The 15,985-nt window shown below is 42.3% G+C and overlaps 1 protein-coding gene across 15 annotated transcripts in view; it reads left to right on the top strand.

Moving 5' to 3' along the window:
* The window catches only part of NEK11 (NIMA related kinase 11), a 282,360-nt gene that overhangs the window by 207,076 nt on the left and 59,299 nt on the right, over positions 1-15,985 (top strand). For 12 of the 15 annotated variants that reach the window (XM_059889277.1, XM_059889286.1, XM_059889282.1 and 9 more), the window contains one exon: positions 15,865-15,961. The exons of the other annotated variants lie outside the window; for them this stretch is intronic. In XM_059889277.1, the coding sequence (XP_059745260.1) occupies positions 15,865-15,961 (97 nt within the window). The remainder of the gene's footprint in view (positions 1-15,864; positions 15,962-15,985) is intronic. 15 annotated transcript variants of the gene reach the window in all.

Raw genomic sequence — 15,985 nt, 5'->3', positions numbered from 1 at the left:
GGAGAAATATCAATAACCTCAGATATGCAGATGACACTATCCTTTATGGCAGAAAGTGAAGAGAAACTGAAGAGCCTCCTGATTAAAGTGAAAGAGAAGAGTGAAAAAGCTGGCTTAAAACTCAACATTCAAAAAATGAAGATCATGGCATCTGGTCCCATCACTTCATTGCAAATAGTTGGGAAAACAATGGAAACAGTGAGAAACTTTTTCTTGGGCTCCAAAAATCACTGCAGATGCTGACTACAGCCATGAAATTAAAAGACACTTGCTCCTTGGAAGAAAAATTATGACCAACCTAGACAGCACATTAAAAAGCAGAGACATTACTTTGCTGACAAAGGTCCGTCTAGTCAAAGCTATGGTTTTTCCAGTAGTCATGTATGGATGTGAGAGTTGGATCATAAAGAAAGCTGAGTGCTAAAGAATTGATACTTTTGAACTATGGTGTTGGAGAAGACTCTTGAGAGTCCCTTGGACTGCAAGGAGATCAAACCAGTCAATCCTAAAGGAAATCAGTCCTGAATATTCATTGGAAGGACTGATGCTGAAGCTGAAGCTCCAATACTTTGGCCACCTGATGAAAAGAACTAACTCATTGGAAAATACCTTGATGTTGGAAACATTGAAGGCCAGAGGAGAAGGGGACGACAGAGGATGAGATGGTTGGATGGCATCACTGACTCAATGGACATCAGTTAGAGCAAGCTCCAGGAGTTTGTGATGGACAGGGAGGCCTGGCGCACTGCAGTCCATGGGGTCACAAAGTTGGACACGACTGAGCGACTGAACTGAACTGATGATCGACACACTTTACTCACAGGCAGCATCAGCCTGTGCAATGACAATATCCAGTTGCCCATTGAGCATGCCAGGTCTTAATTATCTTCCACAAACATTTTCAAGAGCTTCTGCCAACCCTGGACAAGAGAGAAGGGACAACAGATGCAAATATCCTTCTGGTTCTTTGGACCAAGTATGTTGTAAGTGTTGCCCTGAAGATGCTGCTGGCAGCTGTTTACCCCAGACTGTTTGATTTCCATGTGAAACAGGGGCAGGGATGCCTCCCCTTCCTATGTCCCTGGAGAGTGGAGAGGGTGGATAAGAAAACATTGTGGAGCTTCAAGGGATCCCCAATTAGAAGGTGGCTTTTTGAATTTCAGGTTCAGTATCTGAGTCTCCTGAACATATCAAGGTTAGGTTACAGCCTTTAAACTGGTAGTTCTCACACTTAAACAGGCATCGGAATCACTTAAAGGCCTTGGGAAGATGCAGATGCACTGTGTGCCTTAGAATTTGTTTCTAACAAGTTCCCAGGTGATGCTGATATTCTGGATCCAGACCATACTTTGAGAGCCATGGATTAAATGCCCTTAAGCCCTGAGATTCTTATCCTGCCCATCCACCCTAATTTATAATTCAAACAAAATGCTACTAAAACTGAAAATATATATATTTCTTTATATATATATATTTCTTAAAATTATAGAGAACTTGATTATAAGCCAAAATGAAAATAGCTTCTTCTAGGAATTTCATTCTTTTTATAGTTATGTCAGTGTCCGCTGGGCTATCTGGCACTGTATACAAGAGTTACTGAGCTTTGTTGGAACCAATATTGTATTTGTTCGTCATCCTCAGCATCTGTGTCAGACATTTAGGTGGGTTCGGGGCACTGTATGAAGATTCAGATGTTGAAACCTATTTGCAACATGGTCCCAGCCACCAAGTGTGGTCCTGGATAGACCAGCACAAAGCTTGGTAACCGTGTCACCCACTTGGCGCTTCTTTTATGCATAGAGGACATACCCTCCCAAATGGAGGCACTTCCATTTCTGAAGCCCTAAATTCCCCTCAAAGTTCCCCATGGAGTACAAGAAGGCAAGGCCAGTCATGAACAGAATGCTAAGGGATCCTAGATAGAATTAGGTGAGGAAAGGAGAACAAAACACCTTTTAAGGGAATAGGAAAGGCCAGAAATGCCTGGGGTGTCTGGGGGACAGCCAGAGACGCAGGCAACAGCCATTTCACTGAAGGCAGATGCTTCAAAACATGCAGCTTTGATGGTTGAAATGTGCTACCTATCTCCCCACCCCTCCTTTCTTCCCTATTATGTTTATAACACACATATGATTAGCCAGGTATCACAGAGTGATGGAGAAAACAAGGTCCCTCCCTTGATGAGCTCCCAGTCTAGTCAGGGAGCAGGTAATTACAGGGCATTGTGAGGAGGATAACACATACTGGGAACAAGGGAGGTGGATAGGAGGGGTCCACTCTGGATATGCAGCTGGAGCAAAGCTCTACAGAGGAGGCGAAGGCTTATGATTGCCTGGGTCCATGAGGACCAGGACAAGATCTTATTCACACCAGTGTTTTCAGAGTCTGGCACATAGCCTGGCACACAGTAATTTTCATGAGTCATTCGATGAATGAATGAAAAGGTAAGTAGAGTAGCCAAGTGGTCAGAAAGAGGAAGTGTTCCCTACAAAGGATCAAGCAGTAGAGGGCTCAGAAATATGAAACAACTGGGTGTATCCATGGAACTGTCAAGAAGGCTGGTGCTGCTTCAGTGTAAGGTATGAGGAAGGGATCAGCAATCTGGATGCACAGGACCAAGCCCATGGGGAACCTTGGTGCCAGGTTAAGGACCTTGAACTTTATTGTGTGGACTAGGGTACCACTGGTTCTTAAGCATGGTCAGAAAAAAATCAGCTTTAACAAACAATAAGTAGGATGTTTTGAAAGAAGTGACTTGAGATGGGGGACTGATTATGGGCTCTCATTCCGCAGACAACACATGGTGTTGCTATAGTAACTGTTCAGGCCCATCACTAGCCAGTAAAGGCCAAAGATGACCTCTGTTTTCCTTTAAAAAGAAAATTCTGTCTCTGTGTTTCTTAGTAACCAGATTAGGAACCAAGGCAACAAATGAAGTTTAGTCCTTTTAACGACTGGGAAATTAGCTGTACTTCTATAGAGAAGTCATCAGCAGAATGATACAAGTTGGGTGAACTATTTATAAAAAGGCTTGTTTTGTACCTCCAAGCAGGATGTTGTCACAGAAGTCATTAGAACCCAAGAGATGCTTCCAAACCTCACTGTCCATTATGATTTCTTTAGTGTGTTAACATGTCTGATCAGTTTGGCTTTTTGAAATTTGTTACCCTTCAGTTCTTCCATTGAACGTTGGTAATTACTGTTTAATCTCCACTAAACAATATGACTGATAGAGACCAGAGAAGACATCAGAGCTTTGGAATCCCTTCAAAACTTCCTTTGCTTAAGCTCTTCAGACTCTAAGCTGTTAAATGTAGGGATGACTGACAGCCATTTAACCTTTCACTATTGTGCTTTTCACCTTGACAGAAAAGAATTTCATGTAATAATTAGAGTGATTTCAACATAGTGTCTTATCTTTGGTTACTGACGCTTTGAAACCACTGCATCCGGAGGAGAGGAGGGATATTTTGGATTAAAAACCACTTGGATCATTTTGCTGTGCATGCGCAAAACTTGCCACTATCCCTTCTGTCTTTATAGATTTATATCTGATAAAAATTTAATAGTTTCTAGAAGTTCTTTGAAACTTGAAAGATTAAAATAGATTCAGAATTAGTGGCGATTTACAGAGAACCTGCTATATGTCTGCTACCATGCCAGGCACATTCATTTGGCAGGTGTGTGGTGATGGGAAGGAGGTAGAAAAAGGCTTTGTAATTTAAATACATTCCTAAAACAGTACTTTTAATCACTCTTAGTAGCATCTTCTTAGCAAAGAACTTTCTGTATTTTCCTATTGTCTACAAAAAAGTTCCAGGAATCAAGTTTACCTAGCTAAGAAAGAAACTCAGCAGTCATTTATTCCTTTATTACTTGCACATTAGGATTTCATCAAAGTTTATATACTTTGTAGAGGAATGTAGTAGATGGCAATGGTGTGTTAGGCCTGGATCCTGCCATTAAAGGCTTAAGATTTCGGAGAATAACCAAGACAAGGGCCTAAATAACTACATAACAAGAGAATAAGGATTCAGAAAGTGGGGGGATGGCTTTCAGTTGGGGGATGGAGCCACCAAGGGTGTTTCAAGGAGAAGGCAGCATCTGAGACTGTTCATGATGTGAGGATAGATGTGGCCATGAAAAGATGGAGAGGAAGGCCCTGCAGGTAGAAAGGACAGGACAGGGAGAAACAGATCTAGGAACAGGCAGAAGGAACAGGCTGACTGAGAATGGTGAGCAATTCAGATCATCACACTGGTGAATATGGCATGAACTGTCTTGGTAGCTACTTTTTATTATTTTTCCTAAACAAAGTCTTTTCTTTGTAAAAGGTATTTATTAGGATCTTTAATATCCCATGTTCTTTTGTGTGGAAATAGTCACTGCCGTTGCACTTGACTTAGTGTTCAATGTATTAAGCTGAATTATTATAAAAATATTAATACCCCCTTTTCTATCATATGTGTAGCAAAATTTCCCTAGTCTGTTTTATGTCTATTAATTCTGTTTATTGTCTCTTTTGGATTTTTGGTGGGGGAATTTTTTGTTTTTTAAGTAGGCAAAGGTTACTTGACTTTTATATATTAATAGCTTTTCTGTTTTTTTTTTAAAGTTTTTCAGCTTAATTTTTTCAAATATTGTTGGTGTACAATTGACCAAAACAGTATAAGTATAATCTAAAAGTTTTTCAGGTGTACAACATAGTGATTCAGTATTTTTATTTATTCCCTCTTTTTTTTACTGAAGTATAGCTGATTTACAATGTTATGTTAATCTCAGGTGCACAGAACAGTGATTTGGATTTCAAATTCTTTTCTTGTAGGCTATATTGAGTATAGTTCTCTGTGCTATTCAGTAGGTCCTTGTTGGTTATCTATTTTATATATAGTAGTGTGTATGCATTCATCTCAAATTCCTAATTCATTCCTCTTCCACTGTTTTTTAAGAGTGTTTTCTATATAGCCTCCTAAATTTCATTCTAGAATTGCTATTGTCTTATTTTACACACTTGAGGTTTTTACACCAATAAAATCTATTTTTTCCACTTAAATTATTTTTTGTATTCCAACTCCTGGATATTATTTATTTCTGCCTCTGTTTTTGGCCTACTGATCTAGCTTCTTAATCCTCTGTCAGTACTAGAGTGTTCTCATTACACTGCCTTTATGGAATGTTTTAAAGTCTGAGAAGACATTCATCTTTTAATTTTCATATTTTTTCAAATATTCCTATCCTCTGACATGCATTTTCTCACATGAATTTTTTCAATTCTTTTTTAATTTAAAAAAAATTAATATTTTTTTATCCATCTCCAAAGGACATCTACAAAATGTAGATGTCTATTAAGGTCTTTACAAAAACTTAGCAACATATTTCTACAGCAAACAGGAAACATAAACATTCTTCATATATTAGTTTCTTATCCTGACCCTCTGTAAAAACTTGATGCTTAAACTGTGGCTGCATTAACAACTACTCAGAAACACACTGGCAGAAAACAGCAATAGTCCTCTGTACCTCTCGTGGTTTCTGTGAGTCATGAATCCAGGGGCTGCTTGGCTGTGGAGTGCTGGTTCAGGGTCTTCCTCGAGGTTGTAGTCAGATGTCCTTAGGACAGCGATCATGGGATGACTTGACTGGAGCTGGAGGACACCTCTTGGCAACTCACTCACTCACTCAATTGCACTGCAAGTTGCCTGGGGCCTCAGCTCCCCTCCACCTGTGGCTCCTTAGGGCAGCTTGAGCATCCTCAAGGCTACAAATGATGGTCGTGGAGCGTGGGGGCCAGGCTGCCCCTGGCTGGAGCCCCACCCCTGTCTACATGGCTTCCTCAAGCTGCACTCCTCCTCCGTGCAACTTCTGATAGTAAGTCTGGGGAGCACCTCAGAGGCTGGCCGTGTGCCTGCTTCCTGATGGCGCGGAGGCTGGGGAGTGACCTTCTGGCATCTATAGCTGCTTTTGTGGGTGCTGGACTCTGTCTCATGAAGAAGAGGATTCTCATACACAGGAAGGGGAAATGTGAAGTCTAGAATAATAATGACTGTGTACTGCAGTAACGATAAGGCTAGACCTTAAAAGTGCCTAGGTATGTGGAGGAGAGATGGCCTGGGCAGTGTCCTGTGGATACAGCCCCTTTTTTGTCTTTCACAGGAGTAGGTGATCAGCAACGGGGGGAGGCGGGGTATTCTTCAGTTCTTTTCTGTGCTGCTCACTGCAGAAGAAGCTGTTTGCTTCGGCAGCAGTTGTCAGGATTGATGCTGTATGGAAAGGTAAGAAGCTGTCCAGCGTGCTGTCCTGAATAGATGCCAATAGCAGTGCCAGCTGGAGATAGACTCCATGAAATGCCTACCTGCAGAAGCAGAAAACTTGGTCCTGAATCTGCTCAGCTGAGTCTCCAGCTGAGACTTGAATTCCACACCATCAGCTTAGAAAGGGTGAAAGGGACACGGTCTCTTGTCATCCGTCTTGGCCCCAGAAGAGGATCAGTGATGCTCCTGGGTGTGTGTGCAGGCGGCACAGATGGCCATCGAAGTGCCTTCCAGACAGAGGTGGGTGTTAGAGGCCCGGTGAATGACAAGTCATCCTGGCCATTTGAACTTTAGTCGCAGCTCATTCTCAAGGGGGCAGTGTCAAGCTATTGTATCAGCAGTGATTATGCACCAGACCAGTTGCTTTTTGAGGCCACTCTGGTTGGGTCAATAAAGCTGTGTCACTGACAGAAGACTGTCCACCCATTTTTCAGGGTAGAGGATTTCTTACCCAGTTCATTTAAAAGTTCTGTTAGTCTATTTATGTGAAAAGTTGGAAATGTAAGCCTGCATTACAAATGATGACACATTTATCAAGTATTTTCTGACATAAACCATCATAGGGCTCACAGAGCAGTATCTGACACACTTCATGTTTTCAGGGAACTTCTGGGTTTATCGTTATCTCTAGACCAAATAACAAGAATTCCAGGCAGGAAGTGATGAACTCCGCATGAGAACCTGATCGCTGGGTACCACCCCTAGAGATTCTGATTCAATAGGCGTGTGTGGGCCCCAGAAATCTGCATCTCTAACATTTTCCCACATGATACTGATACTGCTGGTTCAGAGACTTTGAGAACCACTGGGCTCTCACTTCCAGCTAAGGCTTTATAAAGAAAATGCTTATATTCGATTTTTAGATTTTCATAAATTGAATGAAGTTTTTACTAAAGGTGCCTCACATTGCATCTTTAATGTATTTGTGACCCTCTTGAAAACAGTGTTAATTACAACCTAGAATAAGTTTGGCTTTCAACATCTAGGTTAAACTAACCTGAAAGATTAAAATATTTTTTGACCCAGCAAGTCTGTGTCTAGGGATTTATCTTAAAGGAATAATCAGAGTTGTGTGTAAAGAGAAATATATACAAAGATTCTCAGGGCAGTGTGGTTTATAATAGTAAAAATTGGAATCAAAATAAATGCCTAGCAGTAAGGGCTAATATGTCTTCTAGAATAAAGAAGTTCTTCTCAGTTTATTAAAAATGATGATGTAGTTACATATTCATTGGCATGAGAGGTGTTAAGAAATAAACTATAGTTGATATATACACACACACACACACAAGAAATACCATAGTGATACTAATGGTTCTCTGAGGGACTTTTCCCTTCCGTGTTTTCTAATTTATCCACAATGACCATGGGTGACCTCTGTGATTCTTTTCTGTTGAAAGAAGAGGGGAGTTCTGATGTACTTACCTTAAACATTTGAGTCAGTTTGAAAGCCAGCTCAATCTTCTGTTACAGAAAAACAGATTTTTTTTCTAAAGCTGATTCTCCATGTAAGCACCCCAGAATAATGAAACTCCCAAACGCTGGCTACTGTCTCCTCAAGGTAAGCACAGCTGAAAAAGTTAGGGTCTGGCCTCCATAAACCTCTTACCCTGATGGCACATTTAATTGCTCTGCCTCAATCCTAAAATAGACACTCCCTCTTTTATTTATTTTTTTTAAGTTGAAAGGTACTATTCTTAGAGGCCTCTTCTGATGTATTCAAAAGAAAATGGCCATTTGCAAACCCCTGAACTCCTGTTGTTTTTAATCTTCCATGCAATTCTGTTGAATATTTGTTGTGTGAAATAACTATGTAATAAAAATAGAAAGTTTATTTCCTATCTTCTGGTATTTATCATCTCCCCTGTGAGTAGCAGGTTTCCTCTCCAAGCTGGCCCACTGTTTTTCCAACTAATTAATTTTGATAGAGGCAGTGGGGTGCTATTTATTTATTGAGAAACCACCCTGTGCAAAGCAGTGGGGTGAGGACCCTGGGGGCCAGGGAGGCAGCATACATGTACTGACAGCAACATACTTTCATATAGATCATCGCATTTAGGCTTTGCTAAAGCCCTAAAATGCAGATTTTTTTTTTTTTGTACAGGTAAGGAAACTGAGTCACAGAAGTTTTGTAACTGATCAAACATCATAGAGTCAGGACCCAGACCGCAGTTGCCTAAGGCAGCTCACGCACTCATCCTTATGTGCCCCGGCTACCTTCCTACTGGAAACATCTGGAGGTAGTTCTCTCTTGGGCCATCTTCTTCCCTTCTGCCTGTCTGCTTTCTTTTCCAGCCTCCTCCTGGGGTTTGGCTGCCTCAGCTGCTGCTGCAGGGTTGGCAACAACTTCCTTAGCTGTTGACTTCTGCCCTGTTCCTATAGAAACAGTTCTCTGAGAGAGCTGGGGACGGTGGTGGGGCTGGGGGAGGTTACATTGTCATTTGTATTATCACTCATCAAATACTCACTGTGTTGAGGGCTTCAAGACAACCACCTGCATGCCCCCTGTCCGTCAGCCCCCATCCCCACATGTCATGGGTTCTTTGGGAAGAAGCCTCTGACATGGAGCTGGGTGGGAGGACATTATTCTGGATGGGCCTCTGTGGACAGGAAGGAAGGGAAGCAGGATAAGGCGGAGGAGAAGCTGCAAAGTGATGCAGGCCTGACAAGCCTTACTTGAACCCTTGTGGGGGTCAGAACTCAGGTTGTCTGTGCAAGACAAAATGATCAGGCTTTCTACCTCAACCGTGATGAGTTGTTTCATATCAGGGGCACATAGGAAGGGCATAACTCTGGGCATTGTGGCTCTGCCACTGAGGCCGCTTCTGCAGGGACGGTGGCTGCAATCTGTCTGTGTCCCCCACTCCCACCAGCTGGGTAACACGTCTTTCCTGGAAAGGAAATTTGGGCACTACAACTCCACCTCTGGGTGTTGGGATAAGTGAAGGCAGAGACCAACCTGCTTCAAAGATTCTTGGCCCATTGTATCGACAACCCTGAGGTCCAGTATCATCACGGGAGATACTCAAGGAAAGGTGTCCACAAAGATGTCGGTCAGCTAAGCTTCTCAGTAAGTGGAACTGCTCTCACAGTGTCCCGGAGGAGAAAGAGATTGTGGGCCATGAAGCTGTACCTTTGCAGTAATCTGGGCAGAGAGGGGTGTCTGTCAAGGACACCCTGAGTATTCTGTGGGCAAGTGAGAGAAAGAGAGAGGTTGAAGGAGATGAGGTGAGAAGAATTCTAAACATGCTGAGCACCAAGGACAGCGTCTGTGAGGATTCCTGACTAAGCAGTGTCCCAGGAACTTAAGGGAGAGCTCGTTTGCCAAAATATCCAACCCTGCGGTGCCTGCATCAGCTCATCACCCGTGTGGTAGGTTGTTCTGCAGGAAGTGCAAATGCAGGTTTTTGTTTTATAATCAAGGTCATTCATCCAGCAACTGGAATGAATAAAGGGAAACTTTGGAAGAAATGAGAGAAGAATCTCTCCTGGTGAAATGTCAGGATCATCAAGCTGTCACTTCTGCAGGGAAAATAGCTTTGCTATTTAAGAGAGATCATAGAAGTAGGAGGGATCCTGACAATATTACTATCATGAGCGGTGCTGTGCATTCTTAAGAAACACAGCTTCTAGTTGCTTGATGTCTCTTCAGATCTTTTTGTTTCATCTCATTGTCAAAACACTCCCGTGGGGTGGTATCAAGCCTCACCAGCCGACATTTCCCAGGTGGGGAGTGACTCCAGAATGATGGTGCCTGATGTTCAGTAAAGCCTGTGACTTTCATTGTTGGTCCCAGCCATCTGTCTCTTCATATTTGATCCCTTTGATTGCTCTTCATCTTTGTTGGTGTGTTACCTTCCCAATTAAAGTCTATAACCCTGGAGGTCTGGGGATATGTCTTACAGGTCATAGAATGTTTGAACTGAAAGAAGGCCCTTAGTCTAATGAAACACTTAAATATACAGTGAGGAAACTGAAGCCCAGGGCGATGACTGGAGGACCATGCTGCTTGTGATGTTAGAGACAGAATGATGACTGTGGTCCCCAAACCTGAAGCCTGGTACTTTGATTTTAATTCCTACCTATTGAACTTCTAAAATAAATACTTTACCTTATGGAACTTAAAAACTTGAGTAAATGAAACCCAAAGTGAGCAAAAGGGAGGAAATAGTAAAGGCTGCAGTGGAAATAAATGAAATAAAGAAGAGAAAAACAATAGAAGACATCAATGAGACCAAAAATTGTCTCTTTGAAAAGGTTTAAAACATTGGTCAATCTTTAAGAAAGACAGTTAAGAAATCAGGAATGGAAAAGGAGACATTGCTACCAACTTTAAAGAAATTACAAGGATAAATTACAAAGGGCAAAAAATTAGATAAATCAGATAAAAGAACAAATTTCTAGAAAGATGCAAATTACTGAAACTGACTCAAGAAAAAAATCTGAATAGGCCTATAACAAGTAAGTCAAATTAGTCATTTTAAAACTTTCGACAAAGAAAACACCAGGCCCACACTGCATCACTAGTGAATTCCACTACACATTCAAAGAGGAATTAATACCAGTTTCACAAACTCGTCTAAAATACAGAATACAATAGAACATTGCCCAACTCATTCTGTGAGCCTCTTGTTTGATACTAAAACCAAAGATATCACAAGAAAAAAAAAAAAACTGGACCAATATTCATTATGGCTATATATGCAAAAATCATCAACAAAATATTAGCAAACCAAACACAGCAATTTTAAAAAATAACGGATTTTAAGGACTATATAGAATGGCCAGTTGAGATTTATCTCAAGACTGCAAGGATAGTTCTACATCAGAAAATCAGTTAATGTAATACATAGACTAAAGGACATAGAGTAAAGGACAAAAACTATATGACCATTTCAATAGATGCAAAAAAGCATTTGACAAAATCTAACTCCCTTTCTTGATAAAAACAGTCACCAAAGTAGGAATACAAAGGAATTTCCTAAACCTGACAAAGGACCTCTGTAAAACTACCTACAGCAGCGTTAGTCATAACACTCATTTTGTTTGTTCATTTATCTTTTGTTGTGGAAACAACCCAACTGTCCAACTGTTGAATGAATAACCATTGAATGAATATATATATATATATATATATATACACACAATGGAATGTTATTCATCCATAAAAAGGAGCTCATTGTGGATGAGCTTGAAAACATGATGCTCAGTGAAATAAGCCAGGCATAAAAGGACACATATTGTGTGCCACTTATATGAGTTACTTAGAACAGTAAAATTCACAGACACAGAAAGTACTTTAGATATCATCAAGGGATTAGGGAGGGGAGGAATAGCGAGTTATTGTTGAATGGTTACAGAGTTTCTGTTTGGAGTGATGAAAAAGTTTTGGAGATAGTTGTAATGGTAGCACATCATGGATGTACTAACACCATTGAGTTGTACACTTAGAATAAGAAGTTCAAAAAAAGATGAATAGGACATAATCTCTGTGGTCAAGGAGTCAGTAACTAGTTGAAAAGGGTAGGGGAGTGGAGAAGGAGTGAAGAGTACTGGAAAGTAAAACATGGCAAGGAGCACCTTGGCTGACTCCCAGCACAGTTGTCACCATGAAGTGGGTATTCCCTCTGGGACTTGTAAACGTGGCTGAGCAGAATCTAGGCCTAGTGTCAAGCCCCAGCTGCATAGGGTATTCATTGTGGGAACTGAATATCTTAAACCTTGATTTCCTCATTGAAAAAATGTACCTACTTCCTGGGAACCTCCCATGAGATGATGCCCCAGGCACGGCACTTATTTACCAAAAAAGGTTTAGTCATTATTGTCGGTGCTATTATTGTCCTTGATGAATTGGAATGAATTTGCATAGAATTATTTGAGTTGTCTGTTTTGAGAAGAGCAGACTGAACTCAATACAGCAAACATGGTATTCTGGTTTACTAAGGACATCCAGAAAATTCTCCCTTCTCTAAAAGGGCCCAAAGGAATCACTGCACATTTGGTTCTTTGTTCTACTGAATGAGGGGCTTCCCAGGTGGCCCAGTGGTAAAGAATCTGCCTGCAATGTAGGAGACGCAGGTTCGATCCCCGTGTCGGGAAGATCCCCTGGAGGAGGAATGGCAACCCACTCCAGTATTCTTGCCTAGGAAATCCCATGGACAAAGGAGCCGGCAGGCTACAGTCCATGGGGTCACACAGAGTCGGACATGACTGAATGACTGACATTTTCACTTTCTTCAGTTCCTCCTCCAGAGCACACAGCCCAGGCAGGGAGTGGGTGGAAGAGGCAGGGCATGGATGCCAACTGATCTGCTGCTGCTCTCTGGCTGCAATCTCGAAGACCCCCTGGGTCTCAGCCATGTAGCACACCCCTCAGGACTTTTCTCAGAGTACACAGGACCAAGTACCTTCAGAACGTCCCACAGGAAGGATGGAGTGGTTGGAGTTTTCTCTAAAATCTACCCTCACTGTGCACATATCCTCTTTGAAAAAAATCACTGTAGGTATAAACTCTGTTTGGTGGACATTCTTCAGTCTTAGAAACCCTGAAAGAAGAAGAGTGATGTCTAAGCCATGCTCCTTGTCAGGATCCACTGTTTTTAGAAAAAGCTGAAGATGAATCAAAGGTGAGGACCCATCAAAGGTAGATCAGAAAGGGACAGACTCAGGAGAGGCTGAGCCCCCAGGCTGTGGCTCCCAGAGCCCTGGGAGAGGCGAGAGTATAGAGTTCCCGATCCGTGCTGCCACGAGAGTCTCCGACATGGTGTGGGCATCTCACATGTACATGCTGTGTGCAAGTGCATGAAAACTCCGTTGAAATTAACAAAGAAGAATAATTTAAAAAATCAACCTAGGGATTGAGGATTCATTGTTTTTTAAAAAACATCAAGACAGCAGACCTTTGGAACCAGAACTTTATGGGCATGCAACCAACACAGGGCTCCAGGCTCAGGAGGGGTTTTAATGAATTCCTAATAATCTTATTTTTGAATTTATGTTTTATGAATAAAGTCTGCTGAGACAGTGGGACATATGGCAGGGTCTTGAAGCCTCCTCTGGGGCCTCGTCCCTGGAGAGAGTCCTCTGAACACCACCTCCTCCTCAACACTGCCCTCCCCACCACTGCCACCTCTGCTGGGGTCGGGGAAAGGGAGGCCAGACATGACTTCTGGAGGGCTGGAATCAGGGGGCCTTTGGGTCTTTGTGAAGGTTTTCACTCTTCTTGAGAGTAGCTAGCCCAGTTCCCAAGGGAAGATGACATGAAATAAATATCCAGTAAAAAACACCAGGACAGGTCCCTATATAAATGCAGGAAAAGAAACCAGCTTTTCTCCTGCTTTTTAAACAAAGAGTCCTGCATTGTCAGATAGCACTGGACCCCACGAATTCATAGCTAGCTTGTCACATTTGCTACTCAAAATGTGGTCCCACGTCCAGCAGTACTGGTATCACCTGAGAGCATATTAGAAACATGTGGGTAGGGCCTAGCAGAATCTCAGGCCCTACCCACACATACTAAGTCAGAATTTGCATTTTAACAGGATCCCTAGCTGATTCGAATCACACTTGAGTTTGAGAAGCAGTGGTCTAGAATATACTCCAAGACTCAGTGACCACCTATTAGAGGAAGCCTGTGACTCGGCCCAGCTGTTCTTTATTGTGGTTGCTGAACATGTTGTCCTTTTCTTAGAGGTAAAGCAACTGCTATTCATGTTGGAAAGTGGAAGGAGAAAGGCTGGTGAATAGGAAACACTGTGAAAAGAGTTGCTCTGAGCACCAAGCTTCGCCAAGACTGTTGCTTGAAATTCTCTTTGCCCCAACCTCTACTCTTGGGCTCAAGGCTTAGCATCTTTCCCCGTGATGCTGAGGGTCTTATTGAAGGGAGCAGTAACCAGATTAAAATAAGCTGCAGCTCTGGGGAAATTGCTCTGACCTTTCCTTGCATAAGCCCTAAGAATTGCCAACTTGCTCCGGGTGAGACGGGAAACATAGCCTTCCTTTCTACCTTGGCAGAACTGGGTTTTGAGCTTGCATGTTACTTGGCATGGTGTGCTTGTTGTTTTCGTAACTTCTTAGGTTCTAGAAAAGATGGTTATAAAAAGCAACCAACATGAATATGAAGTGAACCGCTCTGCCTCCCCCATCACCCCCTCACAAGAGCCTTTTCTGGGAAGAAGCAGCCATTGGGAGAGAACGCTGCTGTGAAGCCATCTCTAGTAACAGAGACTGAGATGGGTTTCTCTCAGAGTTGGAGGGTGGCCTCCTGAGTAAGAGCAAAGGGAGCCATCAGGCCCTAGTACTTACCTATGAAGTACTAGGCAGGACATGCAGTTTACTTAGCTAATTGTAATGTGCCCTTTACAAAGTTCTCACCAGTAACTCCGCATCTAGGGATGGAGCCTGAGGAAAGACCAGAGATTCTGACAAAGTGAAGCAAGGTTATATTCATCTTGATGGTGGCTGTAAAAACACAAAGTTCAAAGTGGGGCTGTGTGCCCCCAGAGGAGTATACAAAGAAGGCGGGGGGTAAAAAATAATAGAATTTGCGTTTGGTCTTTTTAATTTAAAAATAGAGGGGAAAAGCTGTACTAATTTTGCTCCCACAGAATGGGAGTTGGCCCTCACTTCCTTGTTTGGTCCCAAAAGCAGACAGTCATGTGTGTTATAAGGGGAAAGCAGGAGTTTCACAGAATGGGTACCTGCTCTAACAAAGTCACTGCATGGATATAGTTCCTAAATGAATCTTAGGACTCAAGAGTTTTCTCCTGATGGGATGAGGCGCCTTGTAGGGGCTCTGAGGGATGAAGACACAGAGAGGACTCTGCCCGCCCCCCTCAGGCCACATGAAGATCTGACTTTTGATGACCCAGCCCCTCACTTAGGGGCAGCCTTAGCTTCTTAATGGAAGCAGTGTTGTTTCAGTGGGTGGAGTATTTCTCCCCACCAGTTCTCACCTGTTCTGTAAGAGTCTCCAAGGTATCTTGGTAAAAAAAAAAAAAACTGTGGCTCTCAACAGATTTCCTAACTCTGCAGCTTTCATTAACAGTTCTTTACCTCCTAAACCCAACTTTGGCCTTCTGCTCCATCCTGCTGAAGTTCAAAGCTTCAGATTATTCCCTGGTCAGCATCTTACCTTCCACTGCAAAAAAGCTAATGCTCAGATGTGAGGTTAAAATAAAGGGAAAACTAAACTTATTAGAAAAAATTCCTCAGGCATCAAAACAAATTCCATAGCTTCTGAAAGATAGTGGCCAAAGGCTATTGGTTTCCCCCTGTATAAAAAGGCCATCTTTAAACTAATGGTATTTATTTAAATAATCCTTCCTGAAAGAGGCTTTGTCCCGGAATTCCTTGCACATATTAAAACTGTAAATAATCTTGTCATTTGGAATAAATTCTTTAATAGGCATGTCATAATTGAATTTATCTCTAATGAACGTGGCATTACCTTGTGGCAGAGGTGAAATAGCTTCTTTTCTGATTGTCCTTGACTGTTGCCTTGAAGTTGCTGAAGTGCTGATGGAGTCAATAAGGACTGTGCATTGATTTTCAGACACAAGGACTGTCACCAGCTCAGCTCCAGACACACCCTCAGAACCAACAATTTTCAACAGTGCAATGGCCAGGACCAGGATGAAACACATGCGGGAGTAAGTAGCCTATGGCCCGACCCC

The sequence above is a fragment of the Bos taurus genome, chromosome 1 (genome assembly GCF_002263795.3).
Source record: "Bos taurus isolate L1 Dominette 01449 registration number 42190680 breed Hereford chromosome 1, ARS-UCD2.0, whole genome shotgun sequence".
Classification (NCBI taxonomy): Eukaryota; Metazoa; Chordata; class Mammalia; order Artiodactyla; family Bovidae; genus Bos; species Bos taurus.
This window is presented reverse-complemented; position numbering and strand designations above follow the sequence as displayed.